This window comes from Synchiropus splendidus, chromosome 8, assembly GCF_027744825.2.
Source record: "Synchiropus splendidus isolate RoL2022-P1 chromosome 8, RoL_Sspl_1.0, whole genome shotgun sequence".
In the NCBI taxonomy this organism is placed as follows: domain Eukaryota; kingdom Metazoa; phylum Chordata; class Actinopteri; order Syngnathiformes; family Callionymidae; genus Synchiropus; species Synchiropus splendidus.
This window is the reverse complement of record NC_071341.1, coordinates 6573050-6591222: the sequence shown is the minus strand read 5'-3', so window position 1 is coordinate 6591222 and position 18173 is coordinate 6573050. Positions and strand designations below refer to the sequence as shown.

General features: G+C 42.6%; 1 protein-coding gene across 1 annotated transcript; it reads left to right on the top strand.

The window, feature by feature from the left end:
* Window positions 1-1858: 1858 nt before the first annotated feature.
* LOC128763738 (alpha-2-macroglobulin-like) lies at window positions 1859-16210 on the top strand. Its single transcript, XM_053872875.1, has 36 exons — window positions 1859-2023; window positions 2112-2292; window positions 2365-2521; window positions 3086-3138; window positions 3445-3465; window positions 4511-4679; window positions 4745-4829; window positions 4903-5008; window positions 5343-5460; window positions 5544-5653; window positions 5771-5938; window positions 6669-6896; window positions 7022-7085; window positions 7162-7307; window positions 7857-8006; window positions 8299-8442; window positions 8531-8618; window positions 8707-8833; window positions 9029-9254; window positions 10142-10268; window positions 10410-10531; window positions 10598-10649; window positions 11912-11995; window positions 12103-12279; window positions 12556-12631; window positions 12875-13031; window positions 13096-13170; window positions 13281-13443; window positions 13582-13769; window positions 14070-14282; window positions 14360-14478; window positions 14554-14644; window positions 14718-14786; window positions 14862-14967; window positions 15925-15960; window positions 16052-16210. Exons 1-36 carry the CDS (start codon window positions 1938-1940, stop codon window positions 16057-16059), a joined length of 4290 nt encoding a protein of 1429 aa, XP_053728850.1. The 5' UTR covers window positions 1859-1937; the 3' UTR covers window positions 16060-16210.
* The last annotated feature ends 1963 nt before the right edge of the window (window positions 16211-18173 follow it).

Sequence of the window (18173 nt, the reverse complement as noted above, 5' to 3'; positions counted from 1 at the left end):
CTGTGAACACGTGAGTGATCTGTGGGTGTCATCCAATGTACATTGAGGTGGATGTACTTTAACAGCTTCTGTAAGCATCTGGTTGGTGCAGGTTGCGATGAACTGATGGTTCAGGGTGGGTGTACGTCCTCTAGTCACTCATTAGACAACATCGTTGGCCTGCTGGACCTTTGCCTTGTTCCAGAGATTGTCAGGCTGAAGCTCCTACGCCAGAAATCCAAATGATCAGGTAAGGCATGGCTGGACAAAGTGTTCCACAAAAGAGCTGCAGTGGGTGCAGGTCTTTTTTCCAACCAATCAAGAGGACACCTTGAGACCTATCAGGTGGCCCAGGATTTGCTGGTGATCCAGCAAATCCTGGGCCACCCCAGCCCTTTGAGGACCGCTGGCTCTCCCCTGAGGTAAAGGCACTGACAATCTCCATCTCCTCAAGACCTCAGGGTCATGGAATGGTTCCACAATAATTCAGCATGAAGGCCTTGTGGATTGACAAGATGGAGCTGCAGCACTAAACTTTTGCTTCCTCTGCTAATTTTTTTACCAGACAAATGGTGTGTGACTCATCCGCTGTGTCTCAACAGTATCAATACTGGTTTGCTTATTGAAAAAAGATCATTGGGGCGAAGGATTGTTTGCTAATGAAGCCCTCACAGGACAAAGGGCGTTGTTGCAGAATTCTTTTCCAACTTCTCCAAAAAGTTCTGACTGATTTGTATTGTGTTGTGTGTGTATTCAGGTTCTGTATGGAAGCCATTTTGATATTTTATTATTGCAGTTGTGCAACGGAGTCTCATCCATCATGGTCTAGGTGAAAGGGCAGGAACTAGTTCATCTGAAGCTAGCTGTGTAATGTGTCGTGGTTAATACACTGAACTCCATTGAAACCACCTGTGGAAGTGAAGACAACCAAGAGAAACACAAGGTGTGGATTTTACATTTAATACAGTCTAATACGGAACAACAAAAAAAAATTTTCATAAGAACACTTGGAACCCCGTACTGGCCTCCCCTGCAGCCACTCTAGTTCAGCAGGTGACTAGGTCTGCAATGTAACTAGGCGTCCACCTTTTACAAAAACAAAAATATGCATATGTATACATATGTAAACAGTTGCTGAAATATTTTGTGGTGAGGAATACAACAGAAGCAGGCATTTCAGACCTGATGAACAAAACTACGGAAAGAAGGATGGGCAAAAATGAAAAGAAAATATATAACAATGAATGAAAAGAATTGCTGTAATACAAGGGCTTGACTTTCATATATCTTATTAAGTTGATTGTAAAGAACAACCCTGACTCATTGCGGCTAAAACTGATTGTCAAATAAATGTAAATGGATGTGATTTCTTTTTACATTTTTTTAGTCTGTGTCTTATTTAGAGACTGTGAAAAGTTACATTTTAAATTATCTCGTCTTGAAATGAGATATTTCCTGATATTTTATTACTACATTGTCCTTATTTCTTGCTGGCCAAATGTTACATTTTAAGTAATGTAAATTAAAACCTACATTTTTTTTTGCTTATTCCACATCAGGATATATTTTGACCAGTATCAACAACAAAGTCATTAACAGAATCCAGAACTGTGTGGGGCACATAGAGGATGAATGAACCTGTTTCAAAACCACACAGTTGTTTCCACTGTCACCCAGTCTGAGCAGTTTCTGTCCCAATGGCATAACATGCAAGTTGATGAATCAAGTTTTATATGTTTTGAATTGAAAAAAATCAGTTTCAGTAAGTTCAGGTTTTCAGAAATGTTTATTGACAAATATTTGATGTTTTTCAGTCACTATTTGCATTCTTACCCGACAGTCAATTTCAGCTGTTTGTTTAAGGCCTCAGGGGGTGGATGGTGATCAAGAGGTGGGACGTTCTTTGACCACAGATGTTATTCAGCTGATGCCGAATCTGAGGATTGTCCCACTCAGCCATGGGTCGTCTCTGGATCCAGTCATGGACCGGAACACTGTGTGTTCTCCTGAGCTGGGTGTGCTTTGGTCAGATAGAGGCAGGACCGTAAGTAACGTAGTATAATTTGTCAGTGTTCGATGGATTTGTTTTTCCAGATAGTTACATATCATTACGTGCTTTGTTACTGTTTTAGGCAGTACATGGTCGCCATACCTGCGGTTCTTGAAGCGGGAGCCACAAACAGATTCTGCATCAACCTCATGCAGCCCAACGAGACTCTGCAGATGAGAGTCACTCTACAGTCACATGAGAAAAACACCACCCTCTTCTTAGATACAACGGACATTGATTATCAGAAATGTGTCGACTTCAAGGTCAGAGCTCAAAATTGCATTTTTCTATTATTTCGTCTAGAAAAAGCTCTGTTTCATGCCTATTTTTCGTAGGCTCCTGTAGTGGCGGACGAGGCGGTGAAAATGTTGGAGACTGTGGTCCAGGGAAAAACCTTTTACTCCAGAGAAGTGAGGAAAGTCAAGATCAAATCATACAAACCTGTGACGTTCATCCAGACGGACAAGCCGCTGTACCTCCCTGGACAGACAGGTAGACTCGGCCTGAAAATTATTCCAGCCATATGACAGAAAACATTCTATTTTAGATTCTTCATTTACAAAAGCTATTATTCTTGTAATTCCTTTGTATCCTATGTCTTATGTCTGTGAGAACAGAACAACACATTTTCCCGCTATTTATACTCTTCTGGAAAGAAGCTTTAAGTCGTTTTAATTGTTACTTAACAAATGAGTTTATTCCATTAGAACATCTTGAGATAACCACAGAAAACAAAATAAATGTTTTCCCGAGATTGTGCCAGTGTGAATCATTTTGAGGCAAGTGAACGTGTGCAGGACAGAAAATGACGTTAACAGTGATAAGCATGTGGAGCAAAGAGAATTTCAACCCTTTTCGATGTGATTTAAATGTTGATGTTGCAAAGAAGAAGTCAACACCATGGCCATCACAGGGCTAAACAGGAATCCAAATATTAAAATATTTCCATGAAAAGATTTGGGATAGAGGAAAATTATAAAATTTTTGGATCAATACAATTGGAAGGAAGCAGGAGAACATCGTTTTCTGATCATTTTCAACAACATTTTCTTTTAGTGTACTTCCGAGTTGTCTCCATGGACATCAAGTTTAGACCCGCTAAACAGATGGTGAGTGGCTCGGCTGTTGATATCTCTTTAAATTCACAAACTGTCTGTAATGTTCATGCAATCTATGTAATGCAGAGCTCAATATGACTGTGCTGGTTATCCTGAGTTTGCACCCACCGTCTCCTGAAGTAAATCTGTGAGGAGGTTCACTCTGGTGCAGGTTTTCTGTTTAACCAATCAGGTGTTGGCTGAAACAAGCCGCACCAGAGTGACAGAGCAGTAACTCTCTGAGTCTCGTGAATCTGCTTCTGTGTAGCCATAACACTGATTGATGTGACTCTTACATTGTGTCTTCTTCCATTTCAGTACCAAATCATCGAACTCCAGGTAAGACTGACATACATATATCATCGGCAGCTTCTTTAACACAGCGGTGTGGAGTTGGTGTGTGATAGGAGGGACTTGTCAGCACCAAGAAGCAATAAAACGAAAATGGAGGAACAACAGTTACTAAGGAGGCAGCTGAGAGAAAACGTCACGCACAGAATTTGGAAATATAGGAGCACGAGAGAAGCGAGGGTCTAGAGAATTTTCATTGAGGACACGAAGCAACCATCTGGCGACACGAGCTGGAGCCAAGGTGTTCAAATCCATGCTAGCTTGATTAGCAAATAAATTATAGCCCTGTCGCTCAGAAAGCTGGGGAAAAACAAAGAAACGGAAACACAGAACCAAACAGGCAATGACTAAATAAAAGCACGAGAGAAAATGGAACACAACAGAAATGTGAGCAAAACACTCATCCACAGATGCGCAGTCAACAGGTAGAATAACAAGGCTTTTAGGGATTAAATTCTCGACATATGGTTTTTCTCACAAGCCTTAGAGATGACAGGACAGCAGAAAGTACGAGAGGCAACGCAGAGGATTGACAGGTATGAGTTTTAATACAAATAAACGGCAGTGCCAATACGAATGGGATGCAGCCTAAAGTCAAAACGGGAACAGAATCAGTCTCCACCTGTGAATAAACAACAACCTCCAGAATTGTCTAAAGTCTAAAACGGGAATGGAAAGCGTCACCACCAGAGAATACGGTGGCCTCAAGTGGACAAAATGAAGTCTCACAATAGACGGATTCATGAGCCTTATCAGTTTAAGAAAGGATTTGTCATAATTGCCTAAGAAGTGACCCAGGTGCAGATGATTGCAGGCTGACAGAAGGCACGGACAACGAGATTAAATTAAGAAATTTAATAGACAAGTTACAATAAACACAGACGACGAAGACAGGAACTGAAGGCGCCGGAGCCAAAACACGAACCGGGAAATACACAGAAGGACTAGGGAAAAATCTGCAACAAAAGAGAGGTGAATTAGATTCATCCTTCAAAAACAGGGAGAACTGAAACACAACTTCTGTTAATGCAAGGACTCCAACCGCAACCGCATTGGCCAGTGGCTGAACCAAACTGCAAGCGGCACAATACTGCAGCTCTCACACGCCTTGAACTCTGAGGCACGTGAAGGTTTCTACCGTCTAGTGGTGAGTACTGCTGACGGGCAGAGAACAGAACATAGCTTCAAGGTGGAAAAATATGGTACGTGATATTAAAGCCCTGAATTGATCCGCAAACACTTTCTGACAAATATATTTGATCCCCAGTTCTACCTAAATTTGACATAACGTTAAAAGGATCCGATAAAGTCACCATCGTTCAGGACAGCTTCAGCTTTGATGTTTGTGGGAAGTAAGAACACTTCGTCTTGGTTCATGGTCGATGTGTGATGTGTGTGGAATACATCTCTTTTGTTTATGTTAAGGTACACATATGGACAACCTGTGCCTGGATCTGCCACGGTGAAAGTGTGTCGCCTTCTGAACCGTTACTTACTCCATGACATACCATGCCACGAGGAGACAAAACAGGTATTTCTCAAAAGAGATTTGTAAACTGAAAACACATTTTCTAAATATTTCAACATTTAATCTGGCAAATTATATTTTTTTTCCCTTTTTTGGATCTACATTGTTCCACCGGAGAGACAACTCACAACCACAAATGCTGCTATCATGTGTTCACATGACACGCTGGATGATCAATCCACACCACCAGTAGTCAATATATAACATTTTCAGAGAATATTTCATGAAACATTTCGGGTTGATTTCATTTTAATAATTTAATACTTAATACTTTAACTTAGACATGGACAACATTCTGCCGATTAAAACACCAGGTTCCACTTCATCTCCATTTCAGACTGACAAGACTGGCTGCGCTTCTTTTACTTTACAAATGTCAACGTTCACCAAACTGGCTGAAAAGGCTGTTCAAGAAGATATTGACATCAGAGCCAAGCTGGAAGAAGAGGGAACAGGCAAGTTTCTTTTCTAATTTGCTTGGTTTTTCTCTTTTCAGTTGAGTGTAACCAGAAACCTAAAATACACTCTCCTTCAACAGAAATTTCTCGGGAAAAAGGCAAAAGATTAAAAATCTCTTATGCCATTGGAAAGTTGTCTTTTATTGACACGCCCAAGATTTTCCACCAGGGGTCACCCGTTGAGGGAAAGGTGAGTCTCTCATCATGCTGACATTGGCTCCTTTGACATGGCTGAGCAAAAGTTTGAAAAGTCTGAATGAACCAGTATCCTGCCTGGTTTATTGACATTCTGCTCTGTGTCCAACAGGTAAAGGGTGTCTACTACAACAATACCCCCATGGCCAACGTGACCTTGTACTTGTTTGAGGGTGTAAGGTGGTCTTCACGCCATCTCCAGAATCTCACGACTGACCACGATGGTGTCGCCTCCTTTTCCATCAGCACAGACGACCGCAAACAGGACTTGCACCTCCATGTGAGTCACCAGTCTGACTGACAGTCGCGACGCTGGTGTTTCTACATTGTTTGACAGGTGGATGAACTTTTAATGGTAATTTTGGAGAGCTTGTCCATCTTGTAAAGCCAAAAGTAATTATTGTAATTTCGTTGTGTTGTTTAGAAACTTGTAGATTGGTGGTTCAAATTTCATATCATATCATGTCTCATGTCACCTCATATGGCAGGCTCTGTCTATCTGTGGCTACAGACTGCTGCTTCATAATGTTCGACACATATTTACTTTACCAGTGTTACTCAGTGACAGATTGAGATGTTGTTCCAGAGTTAGATCTGTAATCGTACTGAGCGCTGAGACGCCTAGCAACACATCCTCACTCCCATGGTGTAATATATTGACATTGGGAATGTGGACGTTACGTGTTGATGCATGAGGCCTCCAGTTGAAACACGTCTCGCCATATCCTGACTGCGTGGTCAGTGGGTCACGCGAAAGAAAGATGGAGGTCGGGGTTAGGTGAAGCATGGCCTCAATAAAGAGCAGAGCCAAAAGTCTTTTAAAGCTCAGAGTTTTCTGTGAAAACAATCCTGACCTAAGGCATAGACCCATCTTTTTTTTTGCCATATTGCATTATTACACTGCAAAAGTAGAAGAAGTCAACACTGCGTCTTCAGAGCTTCAGAGGTGATGCATACAAATGATTGAAATTGTCACCTAATGTGTCATATTTCCATGCTCTTTAATACAGGTCAGCAGCACACCGTCTCTGTCCTCTCCTGGTCACAGAGTTCCATTCTATGAGTCAGGAGAACAAACTGTGTCCATGTTTCGATCACCTTCCATGGACACAAAGTCTGTGAGTTCTCTGGAGGTTCAGAAGAAGAAAGACGATATTCCGTGTGACCAGGACACAGATATCTCCGTCCACTACACCATCGCTGGAGAAGCACAAGGCTCTGCGACTCTTGTATACCTGGTGAGTTGAGTTTTTTTCAGACATGTTATGAAGTTCATTTAAAAAAAATATTTTCTATTGAATCTGTCCTGGGCATTGTTTTCATCATCATTTTTATTTGAGTGCGAAGTTCCCCTTTTTTCCAGGTGTTAGCCAGAGGAGCCATTGTCATGCAAGGAGTTAAGGAGGTTATGATTCCAAGTGCATCAGGTGAGAACATTGTATCTTGTTTGAAAGTGGACATAACATCAGAGATGCAAAGGTTACAGCTGTGTTCCTGTTGCAGTGGTTAAGGGTGAGATAACATTCCCGCTGAGCGTGACCGCAGACATGGCCCCTGTCGTCCAAGTTGTGGCTTATACGGTGCTTCCCAGTGAGACGGTGATAGCTGACAGTGAAGACTTCTCCACACAGAAATGCTTCAATAACAAGGTCAGTGAGTATAAAGCCTGGGTTCTTTCATGCTTTTCATGCATTAACCATGAATGAATTAAAGTAATAAACATGGAATATTGGTTAGATTTAGATTTAGATTTAGCTTCGGAAGGAAATATTTGTATGTGACACTAGTGGTTGACAGGGGATACATGAACATACAGTATTTGTCAAATGGGGTGATGAGTGAGTATAGCTCCATGTGGGGCGTTAAAGGAACGCAAACAACAGTGAGGTTGTTGGCAGTATGTGATGAGAAGACAGCGTTCAACTGGTATCCCAGACTCGATAGGGGAGAAATCACTGAATTTCAAATCATCTAGCAACAGGGCAGTAGCCTGTCAGCTCATGGTCTCTGCCCTCACTCATTCAGGACTTGTTGTGGGGATCTACTTTGATTTAGGCAAATTGCTTTATGATACAATTATTTTACAACAAAGAATTACCTTTGTTGTCATTCATTCGCTCAGTAGTTAGTCTGCTTATTTCTTTTTTTTTGTCAAAGCTTCATTTTACATGTCTTGATTTCTATCACTTGATTTCCAGGCGTCCCTGAGGTTTTCCATGGTTTCACCTTTACCTGGAGAGCAGGGCAGCCTGCAAATGAAGGCCCAACCCCACTCACTCTGTGGTGTGAGCGCTGTTGACCAGAGCGTCCTCATCGAGAGACCCGGGGAGACTTTGGATGCAGAAAAGGTTTTTATCATTTTTATAATATAATAAGCAACGCTCTTAACACCAAGTGTCAAAATGTTGCTTGGCTGTATTAAAATATTTCATCTCCACAGCTGGTCTTCCAGCTGAAAGTTCCAGTACCAGCTGTTTATACTTGCTGTGGAATAAAAGGACATTGTTAGACCAGCAGCAACATTATTATTTTGAAGACATCCAGTCACACAGATTCTTTTCCACCCTCCTCTCCCGTTTTCGGCTGTGCCTTGCTTGAACATGTGTTCATCTAATTCATGTCATTCTACTTTCATGGAAGATCTTCAAATTGCTGCCTCTCACCAAAGCAAGCCACATCCCTTATGATATTAGAGACCCAGAGGCCTGTCTGCCAGTGAGACCAAAGCGATCCATCTTACCTTACCCTGGCCCCGACAGGGACGATGCTTTCACAGTATTCCAGGTGCTCTTTTCACGCAGTGACATACTGAAGTGTAACATGTATTTCTTTTGCGTCTACTTATTTGCATAATTTGTCTCTGGCTTTTTAGAACGTAGGTCTGAAGATGGCAACAAATTTGTTCATCCGAATACCTCTGTGTATGTCATTTAAAGGAAGACTGTATCGCCTAGATCTTGGTGAGAAATTATATTGCAAGACCTTTAGTTGTGTTTATCTTTTACATTCCGTGGCCTCATGAAGGTTTCTATTTATGATTTGTTTTAGGCATTTTGCCGGAAGTCAGTAGAATGCATTACGTGGGATCAAGTCACTATGGCGGCGGTCGGCCACCAATCGTGACTGTCCGTACTTTCTTCCCTGAGACGTGGCTATGGGACCTGGTGGAAGTTGGGTGAGCCTGGTTTAGATGATGTGGTCCACTGGTGTTTGAAGGGGCGACTCAGCAGAATCGACTGAGTTTAACAAATGTTTGACTGGTTAATACTGTGAGAGATGGAGCGCAGTATTCATTAAAATGCGTGGTACATGTGAGTCGTGACTGTGTGATCTTAGGGAACATCTGAAAACCAGCTCACTATCTCAACAGAGAGTCCGGTAGCGCAGACGTTCCAGTAACAGTCCCAGACACCATCACCACGTGGGAGACAGAGGCTTTCTGCTTGTCACCTGAGGGTTTCGGCCTGGCTCCTCGCGAAAAGTTGACCGTGTTCCAGCCTTTCTTTGTGGAGCTCTCTCTGCCCTACTCCATCATTCGAGGAGAAAACTTCGACCTGAAGGCCACCATCTTCAACTACATGGATAGTTGCATCATGGTAAATCACAACATTATTCCATTGATCTTTGTGTTTGCTTTAGCCATCTATCTGACTGACAAAATAAGATCAAAGCTGTTCGACCTCTTTGAAATACCTTTGACAATAATGTTAGCAGTTGGGCATTAAGTGTCCTCCGGCCATCTCTCAGATAAAAAGATACATTTGTAAACCTCAATATCATCTGCATCTGGCGACAAGATACAGTGCTGTGTCCATTACAAGCTTGTCTTTCAAAACTTTCAACACTTCACCAAAAAATCTCAGTCAGAAACACAAAAATTTGCAAATACAGCAACAGTCAAAACAGCTTCAGATCCATCATCCAACATCACATGAACATTTTGTACGGCAAAAGCACACAAAACATAAATGCAATTGGAAATATTTCTCTTTCATGATCAGCCTGACCATATTATTTATTCCTCGTTCCTGATATATGAACAGTTCAACCTTACAAAAGATTGTACAAACATGTTTACATGTTCGCAAAAAGAAACACTTGTGCTAAAATGTGTATGAAATTACTGGATTTTACAAGCAATGGCGTGTGTTCAGGCATGATGCACACACCCAGGTGCAGAGATTGCTGCGAGGCAGAAGCATTCCAGTTTAAAAATTATTTTATACTTCATTCTTATATTGACAAAATATGAATGGATTCAGCACAGGCAGACCTGAACCGTCTGTCTCTGCTGCATGTGATAAAGCCTTGTCTTGCGCCTTATATTAATTCCATGGCAACAAATGTTGTGAGGACATATTGTAGTCTAATGTATCATTTTCAATGTCATTGCGGGTAACTTCTTCCACCTCCATCTTCATACATGACACCTCCATCATCATACATGACAAACCTCAAAAATCACTTCTTCCATCTTGACCAGATTGGTGCATATCCTTCACCTTCAACCGAATACACAGTCACTCCATACTCTGGTGTGGAGTACACGTCCTGTCTATGTGGCAACGAGCGCAAGACTCTCCGCTGGGCTTTCTCCGCAAATTCTTTGGGTAAGTGATAATATGATTCATAAGATCATTGTAATCCTCTGTGGCCCACTAGCTGGCCTGCATTTTTCCCAGTGAAGTAGGGTTTCATATTTTCCAGGTCTGGGAAAAGGCATGTTTCAACCCTTTGTTGTGTTTCCATAGGACCTGTGAACATCACAGTCACTGCTGAAGCTGTGACTTCCCATACTTCCTGCAACAATGAGATTGTGAGTGTGCCCGAAAAGGGCCGTATTGATGTGGTCACACGGTCCCTCATTGTTAAGGTGAGCAATTTTGAATGACCTGCGGAAAATACAGATTAAAACTCACTTGCGTTGCTTGTTCTCCAGGCTGAGGGAACAGAGATGACAGAGAACTTCAACTATCTCCTCTGCCCCAATGGTCAGTTCATCATGGAACTACAGTTCATGGAACTTGTCTGTTATTATACAGTAATATCTGGACTATAATCCGCTATGTTTTTCACACACTCAGAACCCTGCCGTTTAAGTAACGATACAGTGTCTGTATGGAGTTCAACCAAGCTTCATGCTGCCAAGATGTTGAGTCTTGCCTAAACCAACCAATTAAACCAATGGAAACTCAGATGATTTATCTCCATTAAAGCGCTCATGCTGTCTCATGTTTTTGTCTGTGCGTAGGCTTTTCACCTCTGCCAGTGGCTGCTGCAGCCCAGAGCTCCAGGAGCACGAATTGAGCGCTTTAATGTCCAAAATACAACTCTGACTTCATTGGTCATATGGTCAATTTGCTTCTTTCCCCCGACTCTCACCGAATGCGATTTTGGAGTGGCACCGTGTGGTGCCACGTGGCACCGCTATGAAATGGCACCAAATGAGCCACCAAACTTGTGTGTTGGTCAAGTGGCAGTTGAGATGGTCATTCAAACAGGAATTAAGTCAAGAAATTTCAAAATATTGTTCTGAGATTTTAAATCACGTTTAACTTCAAAACATAATATGCACCGGTGCACATGCTCCGAACCCCCCTGTCTCTGCATTTAATGCCGATCAGAAGTCCAACATGGAGGATTTCCTATTAAGATTAACATCAATGAATATTTTCCATTTAAGTGTAAAGTTTAATCGAAAACAGTTTTTTTTGTTGTCAGGCTTGTGCACAGGCATTTTGGAGGCCATTGTACTGTGAGCCTGTAAACATCTTCTGTCAAGAAAGTTGTTTGACTCATTTAATTGTATGCTGTGTTCATGTAATGGCGGACCAGTATCAATATTTATATTTTCAGCTGCATTAATGTGATTGATTTATCTCAGCAAAGCAACGTCAGAGGATTACGCTAACTCTGTTTTTTTTTTTAGCTGTCCTGAACTACATGAGGGTTTTGTGAGTGCCGCGGTGTAGGTCGTGCAACACAAATAAATGCCCCGTCAGATACCAAAATACATTTGGGCTCACTTGGTGAGAGAGTAAATTTTTCTCTTAAAACCCAAGGGAAATAAATGTGGTCCAACACAAGGTCACTCTTGATGGGGTGGGGGGAATGGCTGATGCTTGAGCAGCTTTAGGGGTCGATCTGTCACAGAAAAGCCGGTTCATGTTTGTGTCCAAAGATGATGGATAAGATGCTGATTGTGTTGCAAACTACACTATACAAATTCTTTTAATGATTTTTGTGTCAATAGGAGGTGAACTGAAGGAGGAAGTTACCGTTCAACTTCCTGAGAATGTGATTGACGGATCTGTTCGTGCTGTGGTGTCTGTCCTTGGTAAATTCTTTAAACTTGTGGATTGGTTAAACATTCACTTCGCGCATCATCTCAATATGTTTGTGATATTCGTGTGATTTTAAGCCTCATGAGCACCTTCTGTGCAGGTGACATCCTGGGCAGGGCGATGCAAAACCTGGATGGTTTGTTGCGGATGCCGTACGGATGTGGGGAGCAGAACATGGCTCTGCTGGCACCAAACATCTACATCCTGCAGTACCTGTCAAACACCCAGCAGCTGAAGCCAGACATCAAGGAAAAAGCCACCAACTTCCTGACCAGCGGTGAGACCAGTTATCTCTGTTGCAGGAGAAGAGCAGGTTGATGTCAGCAATGATTCGCTGTTCTGGAGGTGATAGGACCTGCAAGGATCAAAGGTGAACTGTGGTCAAGACTAAGAGAGGAGGAAGATAAATAACTACTGGTGGTTTTTCATTTGAAGACACAGCTGTGGAAATCTTAAAAATAAACAAATGTATTCCAGCATGGGAGACCAATCGACGGCCAGTATGCTTTTTTAGACATATGGTTGCTTAACTTATTTTTGTGTTGGGTGGCAGGATACCAGAGGCAACTGAACTACAAGCATCGCAACGGTGCATACAGCACCTTTGGCACTGGAACTGGGAATACTTGGTGAGTCTCTCAACATCTATAAACACTGTGGTGTCAGAGAAGGTGACTGGTCGATGAGCAATATCTGGATAAGTTGCCAACGTGACCTGATTGTCATAAAAGTCAATGTGCAATTTAAACCATGTATTTGGACTTGAATATAACTCTTCTCATGAGATGATTTTTGACATGGTATGAGAGGAGTGTAAAATGTTTGTGGATACCTGCTATTGATTTTCTATAAATAACTGAATCTTTCATCAGGTTGACTGCATTTGTGGTGAGATCTTTCGCCAAAGCAAAGTCTTTCGTCTACATCGACCCTCAGAAGATTAAAGAGTCCAAGAATTGGCTGAAGAGCATGCAGAAGGAAAATGGCTGTTTCCAACAGTCTGGAAAACTCTTCAACAACAGGATGAAGGTGCCGTGTCACCGTGCTTGTCAGGTTATGGCAGACTGATGATGTTGGTGTGTTCTCCTCCCAGGGTGGAGTGTCTGATGAAGTGACTCTCAGTGCCTACATTACTGCTGCTTTCCTGGAGATCAATGCCAAAGAGGATGTAAGTGGTGTGAGAGTGTGTGTCTGCATGCCTGCATGAATCCTGACCATGCTTTCACTCATGATTTAAAAAGTTATAAAACTTATTTTTCATGGTTTCATGTGCCACAGGAGGAGGCTGTGAAGAAGAGCCTCCTGTGCCTGAGGCAGTCCACCCATGACCACAGCAACACCTACACCACAGCTCTGATGGCTTACGTCTTCACCTTAGCGGGAGACGTCGAGACTCGCAATCTGTTGCTCCAACACCTTGACAAGGTCGCTGTCAGGGAGGGTGAGTGTTTCTCTGGTCATCTTCCACCTGACCTCATGATCTTTCATTTCGTGAGACTCTTTAGTTGGGAGGAAAATAATACATTTATCAGTCAAGGACGTCAACTGTTCTAGAGGAATCTGGGCTCCTCTTCTGCAGGTGGTTTCCTCCACTGGGAGCAGGATGCCACTGACAAATCATCCTCTCTGTCTGTGGAGATAAGCTCCTACGTGCTGCTGGCCAGACTCAGCTCCTCTCCCTCCGCTGAAGATCTGGGCTACAGCAGCAACATCGTCAGGTGGCTGACAAGACAGCAGAACTACTATGGAGGTTTCTCCTCCACACAGGTAAAACCAAGAAGCCCTGGTGCGCACGCTTTATCCACACAACCTTTTCCAATGGTCAAGTTGTGTACTGCTCCAAAAACTCTCTGTCAACTGTGATCTAGTTTAAAACCATTCAGGTGTGTGGCTGTAATTCAGAGCATGTCAAACCATGCTGGCTCATGTCTGAAGTGAGAATATTTCTTTTGAGAGCCTCAGACGCTCCTGGCTGAGACTATTGAGAGTATGTTTTCTTGTTGTGCAGGAATGTATTTGAGTGTGTGACATCCTCTCAAGTGGTGTCTCCATGAATGTGTGTTGCAGGACACAGTGGTGGCCCTGCAGGCTCTGGCTCTCTACTCAACACTGGTTTTCAGTCCTGCTGGCTCCAGCTCTGTCACCTTCCAGTCTCCTGGAGGAGATTTGCTCTTTGAGGTGAACCAGGACAACAAGCTGCTTTACCAGGAGAAGATGCTGGAACATTGGTCAGGACAACACAACCTGGTGGTTAAGGGCACAGCCTGTGCGTCTGCCCAGGTACTGTCCCATCTTCTGACTTGATGGCTGTCAAAAAACTTGCTTTGAGTTTGAGCTGTTTTCTGTCTGTGTCCCAGCTTGCTGTCCATTACAATGTCCCGACGCCAGTTATCCCTTCCACCTTGAGAGTTTCAGTTGAAGTCTTGGATGAGTCCAACTCACTGAGATCGAAGCTCAAGCTGAGTCTGACGTCGCTGTAAGTGGCCACACTGAGCAGTGACTCTTCTCTGTTCAGCTGAGCAGCAACTTACGGCCCTCTGGTTCCTTCCAGGTATAATGGAGAGCAGAATTCCACCAACATGGTGATCATCGACATCAAATTGCTCTCAGGATTTTCTCCTGCTCCTGAAACTCTGAAGAATGTAAGCAGCAAGCACTTTTAGGTGTTCAATCTTTCCCACCTACATTTCATGTTGGTATCAAATCTGTCCTCAGCTGAGACAGGCTCTTCTGGTGGACCGTGTGGAGCATGAAGATGACCATGTCCTGATCTACTTGGAGGAGGTAAGGCAGACTCTCACAGGATCTGCTTCTCTCTCCTTGACTGACTCGTAACTGTGTCATGCTCTGCTTCAACAGCTGCCCAAAGACATTCCCATCCACCACAGCCTGCATATCCTACAGGACGTGCCAGTTGAGAACCTGAAGCCAGCAGTCGTGAAGATCTACGACTACTACCAGACAAGTACCAGACTTGAGTTTAATTTTATGCTTCAAAAACAATTAATGATGGCAGACAGAGAAAACTGTTGCCTGGAAACAGAGGCAGACAAGTATCAAGACTATTTAGGGATGAGATCGCAGGAGAAGGAGACATTTGGTTGCAGCACCAATAAAACAGAGGAGTGTGTGCACATGCTGGTGGACACATCTATACACTTTTACCCAGTCACTCTGTGCTTTGTGTATGAAGAGAGAGTGCCACCCTCAGTTCACACCTTGTAGCGCAATGAATAGGTGGGGTTTACTTCATTCAAAGACACTCCCACATAAGAGTCTGCTGGCAGTCGGGTGGGAGTGGAACTTTTGATTGCCTCCTGCATACACGTTAGCCACCACACACATATCTTCAGTGCTCCACATGAAGAGACGGGTTTAATGGGAACCCATGCGCAAAGAAGAGGCAGTTGTAGCACATGTCTCACTTGAAGGTGACAAGAAACAGGACAAAGGACAAGGTTGGCTGTTGATCAGAGAAGGAGACAAAGTCAAGGAAAGGAATAGGTTGTGATCCAAAGAATTACATGTGGCCGAAGACAAGGTGGCAGTCAGTGTGTCCGAGGTGAATGCCAGAAGTGAAACTGAGTCGGTGAGCTGTTGGTTTGCAGGTGCATTATAGTTGAGCTGCGCGAATGATAACCAAAAATCAAGTAATTTTTAAAGTACATTGTCAGAACCTAGACAAAAATACAAAGAGACATGATAAACCACTAAGCATGCAACATTTTTGACGACAGATGAGACACCAACTCGCATTTAGAGACTCCATGACATGATGGACCCACAATAGGAAAACCACAAACACAGCTTTCCATGGCATACAGAACTGCACTGAAGATTTTCACCAATGCAATTTATTGGGAAATTCAACAAGGATGAAGTGAGATGTGTTATTTATTCATTGGATTTTCTTATCTTTCAGCTGACGAGTTCTTAACTGAGTATACTCTCAAAAAAGGTAATTGAAGCACATTGAAAGTACAAGTGTTACAGAGCAATGTTAAAAGCAAGCTAACTGAAAAATGTAAATAATAATCTGTGTTCTGCAGCAGATTAAACTTCAAGTTTCCCCTCCAGTCAGTGCCCAGCTGAGCCCACCACCTGTACTTTACCGAGTCTACAGATTGACAATTCTTTGTGTGTCTCCAATGGATGTAAACTGTCTGTAAATGGCGTCTGGGATGTAATCGTTGAATAAAATCATGAGAAACATATGGGCTGAGAATGTTTGGACTTGTGTTTTGTGGTACTCTGACCCCCAAATTTCCAGAACGGTCACAGTCTTCTCTTGTGGCATTTAATATATGCAGCTTATCTATTTTGTGTGAAGCTGTAGTAGATCGACCCTCTCTTCCTGGCACTGATTTAACCATGGATTGGCTTCTAAGGCGCATGGTGGATAAATAGAACAAATCACAATGACATCACTGGCAGATAGGCCAGCTCACTGTAAGTATAACAACACATAAATAGTGGCATAATCATGCCACCAACTTGCCATGAGTGACACACTTTCTGACTCTGCTCTTTAAAGAGCCATACACAGCCACCTTGCTGAGAGAGTTACACTGGTGAATCGGGAACTGAGATGCTGGTACTACTTTGAGTTCAATTCAAAATCCCTTACGTTTCAATCGAACACACACTACTGTTCTCATTCACATTATGAACCATTCTGTCTTACATTCACTGTCATTCAGATCTTTTATTTAACACAGAAGCGATGCATGAAAGAGGCTATACAAGCATGTGCGTGACTGTATGATAATGCATGGAAGAAGGAATATTAGTGTGTGTGACTGTATGGTAGTGCATGCTAGAGGCTATACTAGCGTGTGTGTGACTGTATGTTAGATCATGTAGGAGGGTATACTAGTGTGTGTTACTGTATGGTAGTGCATGTAGGAGGGTATACTAGTGTGTGTGTGACTGTATGGTAGTGCATGTAGGAGGGTATACTAGTGTGTGTGTGACTGTATGTTAGATCATGTAGGAGGGTATACTAGTGTGTGTTACTGTATGGTAGTGCATGTAGGAGGGTATACTAGTGTGTGTGTGACTGTATGGTAGTGCATGTAGGAGGGTATACTAGTGTGTGTGTGACTGTATGGTAGTGCATGTTAGAGGCTATACTAGCGTGTGTGTGACTGTATGGTAGTGCATGTAGGAGGGTATACTAGTGTGTGTGTGACTGTATGTTAGATCATGTAGGAGGGTATACTAGTGTGTGTTACTGTATGGTAGTGCATGTAGGAGGGTATACTAGTGTGTGTGTGACTGTATGGTAGTGCATGTAGGAGGGTATACTAGTGTGTGTGTGACTGTATGGTAGTGCATGTTAGAGGCTATACTAGCGTGTGTGTGACTGTATGGTAGTGCATGTAGGAGGGTATACTAGTGTGTGTGTGACTGTATGGTAGTGCATCTAAGGGGCGGGGTATGGTTGTGTGCGTATGAGATTATGGTGGAGTCTAGAAAGAAAAGAAGGAATGAGTGCCTTAACAGACTCTCATACAAAAGCCAGATTTTGGACAGAGCCCTCTCCTGGCCTTCAATAGAAGCAGAAGACACAATGGTCCTTCAGGATTACTTCCTCTTCTACGGAAGCTGCTGTCATGATGTGGAGGATTTACCATTTTCTTTGGACAATGGCACAAACTTCATAGCAGCAGCACAATGGAATCGGGTACAAATCAGCATTATCAGTGTTATGGTTAAAGTAAAACCATCAAGTTAATGGCTAATAAAAATAGTCATGAAGTCAGTAAGGAAGCCATGGTAGAGTCCTTTTGTTTTGCATTAAGTACCCAAAAATTCTCTGGACTCGGCATGCCTTTGTTCGATCGAGCGGCAGCATGTCATGCACAGATTCTGGACATATTATTACTACTACTACTAATGGAAATCCAAACTGTCTTTCATGGCTTTTGTGGACTCACACATTCAATCCATCTACATAAATATTAACAAAAGTAGTGAGTGGTTTGCACTTGTGTTTTGATATCCACAAATGAAAATTTGACATTTATAATTCATACGTTGGTCTTTACAAATACTGCATTTGTGAATATATCATTTTTATTTGCAAAACAAAAGTACATAAATGAGACTCATTTGTGGAACTGCATTTACACACATTCGCCACTGGCGTATTTTAGAGACACTCTTTGC